This window comes from Lycium ferocissimum, unplaced genomic scaffold (assembly GCF_029784015.1).
Source record: "Lycium ferocissimum isolate CSIRO_LF1 unplaced genomic scaffold, AGI_CSIRO_Lferr_CH_V1 ctg67, whole genome shotgun sequence".
Lineage (NCBI taxonomy): Eukaryota > Viridiplantae > Streptophyta > Magnoliopsida > Solanales > Solanaceae > Lycium > Lycium ferocissimum.
In genome coordinates, this window is record NW_026726462.1 from 154769 (window position 1) to 167838 (window position 13070).

At 36.7% G+C, this 13070-nt stretch overlaps 1 protein-coding gene across 1 annotated transcript; it reads left to right on the forward strand.

The window, feature by feature from the left end:
- The first annotated feature begins 10929 nt into the window (after positions 1–10929).
- Positions 10930–12709, forward strand: LOC132045442 (uncharacterized). The gene is made up of 3 exons (XM_059436020.1): positions 10930–11016; positions 11096–11162; positions 12221–12709. The coding sequence occupies exons 1-3, from the start codon at positions 10952–10954 to the stop codon at positions 12707–12709; spliced, it is 621 nt and encodes a 206-aa protein (XP_059292003.1). The 5' UTR covers positions 10930–10951.
- Positions 12710–13070: the final 361 nt, after the last annotated feature.

Sequence of the window (13070 nt, forward strand, 5' to 3'; positions counted from 1 at the left end):
CCTATTCTTAACTCGGTATCGCTTTATCCTTTAGAATATAGTACTTCTATACAATCCATTCTTTGCTTCCAAAACCTATTCTGTTCATTCTGATCATCCCATCTCATTTTTATTATGCTGATCTTTTTCCTAACAATCATTCTATTTCGTTATTCATCTTTCCGTAGTCTTGGTCTTTTACATCTAGCCAAAGATATCACTCGTGATCTCGATTATACAAATCACAAACTGTTACTACTTTGCCATATCACTTTCCTCTGATTTCTTTTTCAAGTTGACTTCCCCCTTTTTTTTTCCTTTTGCTTGCTATCACCGTTGTCATTTGCGAATCCTCTATCCGGACTTTCCCTTAACAAGGCTTTATAAGCTTTCTTATCTACTGCCCCATGGTTCGCTTATTGGTTTCACACTTGCATTCACTCTTTATTCATATAGAATATGCTACCTCTTTAGTCATTCCCTCGTTATGCTTTACTTACCTTGTATTACAGTTCTTGCTATGTTCTTATTATATCCTGATCATATCAACTCTATGGAGTGCCACTTCTTGATCTCATTCGCAAGCCTGCTTATAAAATAGAATAAACTTTGTGGAGTAAGCATACTTAACCTGTTACTCTTTCTGATCAGCCCTATTACACTTACCACATAAGTCGTCTTACCAATGTATTCACATTCGTTATAACCCTTCGTATTTCGTAGCCCTATCTCCGTCATGCTGTTACTCTATTTTGCTAATAGACTTGTTGTATTTTACTTATGCTTATCCATCCAATTAATACTTCAGTATCACACTCTATTAGAGTTACCCCTTTCTCTTCTATGCCATGTTTTAGTACTACCAGTCTCCCTAATTTACTCTGGCATTTCTCTTTACCATATCAATGTCGATCTTATAATTACCGTTACTATCGACATTTAACTCATCTCTTGTAGTTGTCGACGATACTCCTAACTTAACCCCGTCCTGCCATTACTTTTTACACAACATCCTTTCCCATTAGGACATATTACAAGCTTATATCTTATCTCCTTTAAATTCTAGGAAAATTTCGGCAGAGTTTCCCCTATATTTCTTACTATCCAAGTATATCACACCTCTAATATATATATATATATATATATATATATATATATATATATATATATATATATATATATATATATAGATGTACACGATCCTTTGGCGATACAAAGATGCCCTTTGTTATACTTTTCTATTTACTTTCCCTTCCATTCTTCAGCTTTACATTTCAATCATACCTCAATATTCTTACCTTACTCGACGTACATCTTTCGTACCGTTGCTTACCTTTATACTGATTCAGTCAATTTGTTTAGTGCACAAACTTACAACTAAACTTATCATCAAGAGATACATTTAATCAATTCCTCTGTTGTACTTACACTGACTTACCTCTATAACAGCCAATCCATTATCATATAAATACATATTCTGATAACGTAGCCCCAACAAGTGACTTACCTCTGTAACTTCTAATATCATCACTCACTTTCTTTCGTCGATACTGTTCTTCTGCTGAAATCAAGGGTTAGTATAAGGAATCTCATTTCCTATCGCTTAGCTCTATCACACGATATTAGATAAGAAAGAGGAGTAACCATCCTAAATGCCCTGTAGCCTCCTGTTTATAGATGTGGCGCGCAACACACCATAAACAAGACTCTACTAGACACGACTTTACAGACAACCCCTAGGACGAACTACTCTGATACCACTTTGTCACACCCCAATCCTGATAGGGCATGATGGGCACCCGACCCTTACTTAGAGCCGAGCGAACCCGCTGGTTCTCGTTATACTCATAGTCTCACTGGACTCTTAAATTATGAGATGAAATGCATGATGAAATTTGTTAAAAAACATTCTTACGTCTTTCTCGGATCAAGTAAAACCCGTAATCATATGAAATACGTAAAGTAATGCATAATGATACATCGGCTTACAAAGCTGCTTACAAGGTTGACGTACTGTATACATGACCCTGTTTGCAAAAGTCTCTAACGTAAGATATGATATCAAAATCTAAGTTGGGACAGGACCCCAACATACCCATAATGTACATGACTCAGCTCATAAGGAAATACTCCGACGCGGCATCACTCCGAACCCAATGGAGTTTACCAATCCAGCTGATAGCCTGGAACGTCCTATAGTCAAACTCTTGGATAACTTTCCTACCAAGCAATATGGGGCTGTGTGGCATGACACACAGCGCCCCCAGGCAAAGGGACGTCAGTACGAACAATGTACCGAGTATGTAAGGCATAATCAATAACATAATGGAAGCATTAGAAATATCATGAGATAGAAAAATCATAGGATGAAAGATCCATTTATACCTCTAGCGACGTTCATCATATTTACTTACCCTTTTTCTAATGGGAAACTTCCATTTCATACATTTACATGTATAGTATTATCATACCCGACCATAGAGGTTCGGTGTCTTACGTACCCGGCCATAATAAAACTCGATGTTATACGTACCTGGCCCTACCAAGGCTCAGTGTTATACGAACCTAGCCCTACCAAGGCTCAGTGTTATCTGTACCTGGCCCTACCAAGGCTCAGTATTATCCGTACCGAACTGCAGTGGCGTGCGCGCGATAGATATCGTACTCGGCCATATAAGCTCGGTGTTATGTAATAGCCATACATACTTATATATATATATATATACACATAGGTATGCTTAAGTCACGTCAACATCATCATCATCCTTGTCATTATTACTATTATTATCATCACTTTAAAGAGCTTTCATCGAAGGTATTTCAAAATATCGAAAGTCATGAACGTTCTAGCATTTCTAGGAATAGGACGTTTCGAATACCTTAGATGGAATCCCTAGAATTCATCTTGTCATCATAATCGTTATCATTATCATCACAAGAAACATTGTTAACAATACCAAGAGAATCTCGAGGGTCATGAGCTTACAGTATTTATAGGAATAGGAATAGCGTGAATATCTCGTATAGACACAAAATGAGGAAAACATGCCTTTAGAAAGAAGGGTTAGCCTTACATACCTCTTTGTCTTCTTAACTACTTAACGTTCACCGTCGAAGCTTGGAAAATCTACATTTAGAAGGATGCATACCATAGTTAAGCCTTAGTGATACTCTTAAATTCAACCTAGAATAATTCACGAGTTAATAAAAATTGGGCAGCATTTCCCTTATTTCATCGACTTCCACCATATTACCAAACAACTCTCAAACAACCATAATAACATCCACAATAGCATAATCAAGTAATCACATTCCATTAAGCCTTCAAAATTCATCCTTATATTCAACTTATACTAACAACTACACATCAACCCTTTGCACATTTTCATACAACACTTTCTCATCATCATGGTTGCCTTCGATAACAAGATTATACCCATATTACACTAAGAATCATAACTCATGTTAGCTCAATACTCAAAAACATCATAAAAGCTACGTTTAGATCTCATTTTCTACTTTCGTCTTCTACCCAAGTTGTTCAACAACCAAGCATTCTTGATAACATGAAATAAGCATGAAAACTAACCTTTTATCCCATAAGAATGGGCTTTGGAGCAAGATATCACCTTGGGTGAAAACCCTAGCTTCAATACTCAAGTTGTTCTTGAAGTCTATTAACCCTAGTAAGCCTTCCCACACATGAACACCTTAAATCTTGCTATTTGATCTTGATTTCTATTGGGTTTGAGTGGAAAATGTTTGGAGAAGGGTTTTGGAGCTCTCAAGACTTGTGGAAATGTGGGAAATGAAATAAAAGAACAAGGGTCATCTATATATACAAAACAAATAAAGCTGCCCGATGGACTTATACGCACCATTTATACGGTCCGTATAAGTGGACCGTATAACACCACCAAGAAAAAACCCCTTTCTGAAGGATCATGTTATACGGACCCCCCTTATACGGGCCGTATAAAGTTATACGGACCGTATAAGTGGCCGTATAACCCACAATTATCTGAAACTTTCTCTCGTTGATTCGTTTGACTTCCAATCCTCGCAGGACCTTCTTGGCACTTATATAACACTTCATTAACCATACAATAGACCCTATACCAGCCCCTTAAGACGGTACCAAATAAATATTAACTCAATTATGGCGAAAATCTTTCCGAACACGACTTACATTTCACTTCCTTCAACAAACTAGATTTCACATATTCATATGACTTTAAAATCTTATAGTATGAACTTTAAGCTATCTAATACTTCCCTTAATCTTGTGCGGATTTCATAGTCACCTCAAGCTCACATTAGCCTACTCACAAGGCAACAAATCCAGAATTTCCGAGGTGTAACACAGCTGATGCGGGAAAAGGAGCATTTCAGTTGGAAACTTTGGACGGGAAAATCATCTCCAATAATCATAACATAAGCAATCTAAAGCTCTTCCACTCCTAACACATAGTTGCATTCCACAGGCTGTACTCTTTTTCCCTTACCCGAGTTTTATCCCAGTTGGGTTTTACCGGAAGGTTTTTAATAAAGCAGTGAGTAGAATGTACGGGAGTAGGTTATGGGCATCATTGCTTGGTTCCTCATACTTCTCACCCAAACAATGGGGGACTATCATTAGGGACTGTCAGTAGAGATTATCAGTCCAAAGATGTATGTATCACAAAAAACCTCTGGGCTTAACTTATAAACAAAAGTTATAGTCACATCATCAATAATATTGCAAGCTTATTAGATACTGTATCGTCATTGTTATGCTTGTATGGTTTCGATGAATCATCATTCCGATCACTGAAATAACTTTACTTGTGATTCTGATCACATATGAATGATCTCGATTGTTATAATGATTTTACTCTTGCCTGATTCCGATTAATGGTGATTTCGATCACCAAAATAATTTTACTTGTGATTCCGATCACACGTGAACGATCCCGATTGTTTCACAATGGACTTAGCGTAAAAACTGAATATCAGGAGTATACTCAGAGGGAATCTTTAAGTCCGCATCGGCGAGATTTAAAGGTGTTTTCATACCTTATCGATCCGAATTATTTATATGATACATTTTTGAGATCACACGATCTTGGAAATACCCTTTTTTTTATAAAGGATAACAAAGTCATTCATACTAAACGAAATGACCATAATGACTTCCCGAAAATGGAGTTATGAAAATTCAAGTCTATTTACCAGAATTCTAAGGTTAAGACTCTTTAACGGATTGCTCACCCGGGAAAGGTTATAATCGGAGAAGTCTTCCAAGAGATTTTTCTTTTAACTGGGCTATAGAGGCAAAACATCGATAGAAGAATTTTATTCATAGATAAAGGCATAGCCTTACAAAAAGCCCAAAGGCCAAACAACTGAAGAAAAAAAATGCAATTACTAGTTATGTAAGGAAGGATCAGTTGAAGAAGCGGGAAGGTCAACATCCGCGGCACTGCGCTCAACATTTGGGTCTTCAACAGAAACATAATTCCCATCCCTGTTTTTGTTAGGAATCGCAAGAATGTCCACATTTGTTTGGAGACTTAAGAGACTATCTGTATGGGTAGAAATCTGAATTACATAAATACTCATATGAACTCGCAAAAGAAGATGAAATGAAACGGAAAGCAACGCCGAAGAAATGGACTCAATGTAACACCGTGAATAAAGAAGATGAAATGAATCAGAAGGCAACGCCGAAGGAATAGAATCAATGTAACACCGTGAATGTTTACGGCAACAGACCAAGAGAATCTCGGGGATGCCAGAACGCGATATACGGGATAGCGAAATAATTGCGTATTATGATCATAATGGAAATAATAACGGATGGCGAGAATCATGGCATTTATTATCAATCGTTAACTCAGAAGTTAATGACGTACGTTACATCACAACAGGAAGACTAACATGAAGATCTATAAATAGCTTATCATTTTGCACATTTTGAGGGCATCGAATATATACAAGAGATATATCTAAATCCTTGACTTTCTTGCTCAATATTCTGGTTCATATCGATATTTGTATCCAGTTCTTATAATTTACAAGTTGAAGAAGAATTAGATTGCAAACACTCATAACAAGAAGAATAAGTTTTCTTTCTTCCCTTGTTGTCGTTTAATCCTTTAATTGTCCATCTTATTAGCTTGGTCAAAGTGCTAATTAGTTTAAATCAAATTACTACCTACTGTGGATAACTCTTTTACTCTCTTTACATAAATTTAACTAATTGGGCAAAGCACGAATTTTGACTCAAACAGGTATATATAAATCAATTTGATAATTTACAAGTAATTTTGTCATTTGCTTGTCCACGTGACTCCATCATCGCAAATCTCAAATCTAACCTAGACATCCATTAGAGGAGAGGTGAAATTAATCATGCGGAGCTCTCCGAGACCGAAAGTAAATAGGAGGGACATGTAGAACAAATGTTCTTTAGGGGCAAATTTTGACAGTTTCCGTTCCACTTATTGCGCGCTGTGGCCTACAATTACCTTTTAGTTGACTTGATGTTGTAAAAATTGTTTTAAGCAACATGCAAAAATAGGTTAAATTGAACTGATAGTAAAGAAATGCTTTACACGGTAAGTTAATTTATACAAGTTAAACCCATATTGAAAACTCAATAAAGTTACTAAAGCTTTGAGATAGAGTATAATCGAGGAGAACGAACCGGATAATGAGGGACTTTGGCAACAACTTTTGAAGGGTAGGGAAAGGAAGAAAAATTCTCGGAGGAAAGAGCATGAACTGCAGCATTGAGGAGTTGAGTAGAGCCTACACCAATAACAATGTATTTTCCATCTGTGACAGCCACTACTAAAAAAAAAGGCGTTTTCGACCAAAAAATTTCGACCACATTTTTGGTCGAAAAAAAATTGACCACACGCGGTCGAAAAATCAACAATTTAAATGGATATGTAATTTTCAATAGAATTTCGACCACACGGGGTCGATTTTTTAAAATGAAAATATAATTTCGACCACGTGTGGTCGAAATTAAATTTTGTATAAATAATAAATGGGAAACGTATAAATTAAAAAAATAATAATAAAAAAAAAACCAATTTTCGACCACAACATTTCTACATCAAATATCTGCCAATTTTCGACCAGTGCACTGGCTGGTCTTTACTTTAATTTTCTAATTTCATTTAATTTCTCTCTCTCTCTCTCTCTCTCTCTCTTTCCTCTCCTCTCTCTACCAACACACACCACCTCTCTCCCTAGATCTCCTCTCTACCCACACCACCAGCCCACCGCCCCACCAGCCCAGAACCTCAACCCATCGCCTTCCGACTACCGTCCACGTCGGCGCGCGACCATTCGGTACGATTTTCGAGCTTTTTTTTTTTCAATGTCATGAACACTTACCAATGTATAATAATCTCATGTTATTAGCTACATTACCTTCTATATTTAGTAGATTTGATAACTTTATTTAGTTTATTTAGTGTCCAATATTTGTTTTAGGGTTTATTTTAGGTTATTGTTTTTTGGATTTTGAGTTGAAATTGAATGTTATTTTTTGGGCTGTTTTGGTCCTTTTTTTGGGATTATTTTGATTCTTTATTTATGTGCTATTTATTTATTTTGGTTCTTTATTTATGTGCTCTTTATTTATTTTATGTGCTCTTTATTTATTTTTTTGGCCCAATATTATATTTTTTTGAAGTAATATCAATAGTTTAAGTCCTTAATAAGGCAAGACAGCTTATATGAACCACATAGTGCTAATCATGATCAACCATTATTTTGTTGGTTTACTTTGGTTATGTAGATTTAGACACAATTAATTAGCTCTTCTTTACTAATTGTTTTTCCCCTAGTTGGTTATACGTATTCTCCATCATCTGTATGTCAATGGAAAAAAATAGAAGCATATTTCGTAGCAAAGTTTAAGTTGTCATTCTTTTGGGCGCTTAAGTTGTCAATTAGCAAAGTTTTTGAAATTTGTTTTGGTCCATTTTTTTGGGAGTATTTTGGTTCATTTTTTTGGATCGTTTTGGTTGATTTTTGACCGTTTTTGTTATTTTTGGGACTCGTTTTTTGGTCATTTTTTGACTGTTTTTTTGTTTTTTTTTTTTTTTTTGGGGACCGTTTTGTGGATGCGTTTTTGTGGACTGTTTTTTGGGATTTTTTTTTGCGGACTATTTTTTTTTGGACTGTTTTTGGTCATTTTTTTTTTATCGTTTTTTCTAGTTGTTAATACATGGGTGGTTATTATGTAGTTATTAATTAAAGTTAAAAAGATTTAGGTACTTTATCTATCTAGTTTCAAGCTGCATTACGGTAGGAAGGTTATACTTTGAAATAAAATTCTTTTACCAAGCATATAAATTAAATATGGTTTAACAAGTTCAAACTTTCTGCAATTTGTGTAGATGGAATCTCGTAGTTGGATGTACGATAGAACTAATCCTGGTCGATTTGGGTTGAAGAATGAATTTGTTGCCGGCGTTTATGATTTTGTTGACTATGCTAAAACACTTGAGGATTTTACAATTCATGGTGTGGTTAGGTGTCCTTGTTCTAAATGTGAATGTATGAAATTCAAGACCCCAGAGATTGTTAGGCGACATCTAATCGAAAAAGATTTTAAAAGTAATTATACAGTATGGACTAGTCATGGAGAAATGCGTAACAATTTGGGTGGATTTTAGAACTTTGTTGTGGGTGAAAGTAGTAGGATGGTAGAACCCTCATGTCTGTAATTCTAGAATGCACGACATGGTTCGGGATGGTTATGGCATGCATTGGGACTTTGAATCAAGTGGCCATGTTGAAGAACCTCCCAATGAAGAGGCCACCGTTTTTATAAAAAGTTAAAAAAGCTAGTCGGCCTCATACGATGGTTCTACCCACTCTCAATTATCTGTCGCTATTAGATTATTGAGTATCAAAGCAGATAACAATGTTCCCCAAGGGGCAATGGATTCTGTGATTGACCTCATGCATGAATTGGTTGACCCGACTCTAGAGATACCCGATAATTACTATAAGGCAAAGAGATTGGTATCTAAGTTGGGACTCTCGTCGGTGAGAATTGATTGCTGTGAAAATGGCTGCATGTTATACTATAATGATGACGTCGATCTAGAATGCTGTAAGTTTTGTGGTAGTGAACGGTTTAGGCATACACGTAGTGGGAAGAGAGTGGCTGTTAAGGCAATGCATTATTTACCTCTAATACCAAGGTTAAAGAGGTTGTATGCATCTAATAGCTCGCTCTCATACGAGATGGCACAGTGAAAATAGAAGGCCACCGGGTGTTATGTGTCATCCATCGGATGGTGAGACCTGGAAGCATTTTGATAGAACCTATCCAGACTTTGTAGCTGAACCACGTAACGTTAGGTTGGGTTTATGTTCTGACGGATTCACTCGCATTCGGCTCTCGTCGTCGCATATTCTTGTTGGCCTGTGTTTATAACACCGTATAATCTTCCCCGTAGATGTGTATGACTAGTTCATATATATTCCTTAATTGCATTATTCCTGGCCCGTGTAATCCAAAAGTCTTGATTGATGTGTACTTGCAACCTTTGGTTGATGGTGAAACAATTATGGGTTGAAGGGTTGAGACATATGACATTTCGCGTAAGAAGAATTTTAATTTGAGGGCCGCTTTAATGTGGACTATTAATGATTTTCCTGCGTATGGGATGTTGTCTGGGTGGATGACAGCAGGAAAGTTAGCGTGTCCTCACTGCATGGAAAATACTAAGTCCTTCACTTTAAAAAACGGCAAAAAAAATTCATGGTTTGATTGTCACCGTCGGTTCTTGCCGATGGATCATCCCTTTAGGAGAATGAAAAATGCATTCAAGAATAATACAATTGAACAAGATTGTCCACCTCCAATCTTTTGTCGGTGAGAATATTTGGGAGAGGGTTCAACACCTCCCAAAAGTTACCGAAGAAGAACCGTACAGATTCGATGGGTATGGGGTTTACCATAACTGGACAAAGCAGAGCATATTTTGGGAGTTGCCATATTGGAAGGATAATCTTCTATGCCATAATCTTGATGTCATGCACATTGAAAAAAATTACTTTGATAATTTGTTTAACACAGTGATGGATGTGAAGGACAAGACGAAAGATAATGTTAAGGCTAGAATGGACTTGATTGAGTATTGTGGACGAAAAGAGTTATGGTTTCAACCTAAACAGAACAGGTTCTTCAAGCCTAAGGCTAGCTATTCTTTTACAATGGAGCAGAAGCGAAAAATTTGTGAGTGGCTCCAGAACTTAAAGATGCCCGATGGCCATGCATCAAATTTTGGATCACGTGTTGATATGGAGAAAGGCAGGATACATGGGATGAAAAGTCATGACTGTCACGTTTTCATGGAAACTTTACTCCCTATTGCATTTAGTGGCTTGCCTGAACGAATCTGGAAACCTATGTCAGAAATTAGTTTATTCTTCAAAGACTTGTGTTCTAGTACGTTGAGGGAGGATAACCTTTGTCGGATGCATCAGAATATTCTGTTATCACAAATAAGTTGGAGAAAATTCTTCCACGGGGTTCTTTGATGTGATGGAACATCTTCCAATTCACCTTGCATACGGCCGGCTCGGAGGCCCGATTCAATATAGGTGGATGTATCCCTTCGAGAGGTAATGAGTCAATTTTTTTTTTTTTTTTGTTCCTATCTAATCTATTTTTAAATTTTTTTAAAAATACACCACGATATAAATGCAGGTCTATTGGTAAGTTAAAAAGGGCTATGAAGCAAAAATTGAAAGTGGAAGGCTCAATGTGCGAAGTTTATCTTGCCAAGGAAACATCCCATTTCGTTCTTACTACTTTCGTAACGATGTGGCTTGTTTGAGAAACAGCCTAATCGACACTATGATGGAGGTGTGAATAACTCTTTGTTGAAGCCCACGTGAGAGATCTTCAATCGGAGTATGATGGGTCAAAAAACGTGAGAGACCATTGAATCAAATGGAGTATAAATCAGCTTCGACACATATCTTGTTAAATTGCCCAGAAGTTCAACCTTATTATGAGTAAGTTTACCAAAAATTGCAAAATTTCATCATTTAAATTGAGAATAGGTGCTAACCTAAATTCCATTTTGTTGAACAGTCTCTTTGTGGAGATACATGGCCAAGAAACTGTGTCCGACCAATTTGGGACTTGGTTTAACAATTATGTAAGTTTTATATATAATTTTCTAACCCAATGTAGCAACATTACTAAGTTTTGAGTTCTAATATTTCTAACTTTCTAATACTTAACTTTTAATAGGTTTACAAGAATCCGTGTGGTTTTCATGAACAATTTTTGATGGACTTATCTTGGGGACCAACTAGTGTCCATTGTATGGACAAATATGTTGTTAATGGTTTCAAATTTAATACCGAGAGTGTGCTAACCACATGAAAACTAATAACAGTGGTGTGTGGGTTAAAGGTGCTGATGGTGTTGATTATTTTGGTGTAGTTGAAGAGATCTTAGAGTTAGATTATTCTGGTTGGCCTCTCAAAAAGATTGTTCTTTTCCTATGTAACTGGTTTGATCCAACCCCAAAAAGAGGTACGAGGGTACTTGTGGAGTGCAATATAATTGAAGTAAAGCACAAGCGGAGGCTTGCAGGTTATGATCCTTTCATCATTGCACACAATGTTAAGCAGGTGTACTATGTCCCTTATCCATTAAGACCAGATAAGTCTGATTGGTGGGTGGTTATTAAAACCAAGCCGGTTGGTCGTGTGGAAGTTGAGAATGATTTGCTGTTGCCTTTCGGATCGACGACACATCACATGTTAACCAAGTAGTCGACTCAGAATTAGAAACTGAACTGGAGCATCCAAAACATATATTAGAAGAAGTGGATGTAGCACAAGTTACTGATGAAGTAGAAGAAAATGATGAAATTGAAACAAGCGATGAGGAAGAATGGTCAAACGAGGAAGAAAATGATGAAAATTAGCTTGTATTTCATTTTAGAACTATTTAATATCTGTAGTTTTATTTAATTGATTGTAAGACTTATAAGTATCTGAATGTTAATTGAATGTTAGATTTATAAGTGTCTCATATTGTTTGGGTATTTGGTTGGTATTTTATGTTTTGCAGATTTACTAACATTCAGTAGTTAAATGCTGATGTCATTTTGGTGTTTTTTGTTTTGTGCGTTAATATTTACCATTAACATTTAATCTTTGTTTCATAATTTAATTGCAGTACTTACTTATATTTATTTTGTAGATGGCAGGTGATAAAAAGGGTAAGGCTATTGCGAAAGCCCCAAAAAAGTCAAAAAAGAAGGGTTTGTATATACCACCAGAAGGCATAGAGCCAGGTCCCCTTCGGATTGGAGCTAGAGATCCTGCACCTTGCCTTCCACCACTTGGCCCTCCGATGTCAGGTGTTGCAGATGGGTTGTCATGGAGTCAGCCGACTGGCCATGTCGCAGTGCCACCATATTTTTTGCCTCAGGGCCAGACAGAGCCACATGCACGACGATCTCAGTCCCCCATCACACCTTTGACGATCCCACATGGCCTCTCTGAGTTTTATCATGTGTCACAGCGAGCGACTAGGAGTGGTACTCCGACAGCTACTCCTAGCCCAACTGTGTCACAACCATCGACATCATCTACTCTATATGTTGGGACGTCGGGGCGTGAAGAAAGTAGCTCTGATTCTGACGAAGAACGTCCCAAAAAAGGAGACCCTCACGGTTTTGAATTTTGATATGAATGGTCGTCTCATAATCGAGCCGATTGGATACACGTAAGTTTATTTAATTTGCATAACTTATTTATTTTATTATAAGACATCTAATTTTATAGCATCTAGTTATCTTATTGTTTTAATGCGGCTTATCTATCCAGCAAAGCAACTAAAGAATTTCAAAGACGATCAAAGGACTCTATAGAGGCGTCGTTACATCTTGGGGCAAGGTGCCGAAACCGAAAAAGCGAGATGTTTCTCGAGTTTAGGGTATTTAATATTTGTAGTAAAATACTATATATTGATTGTTTATGGGATATTCCTTTAATATGCTCCCTAATCATATTAATTTCTTTGCGGACAAAGTGTTCTGGAAGCGGAA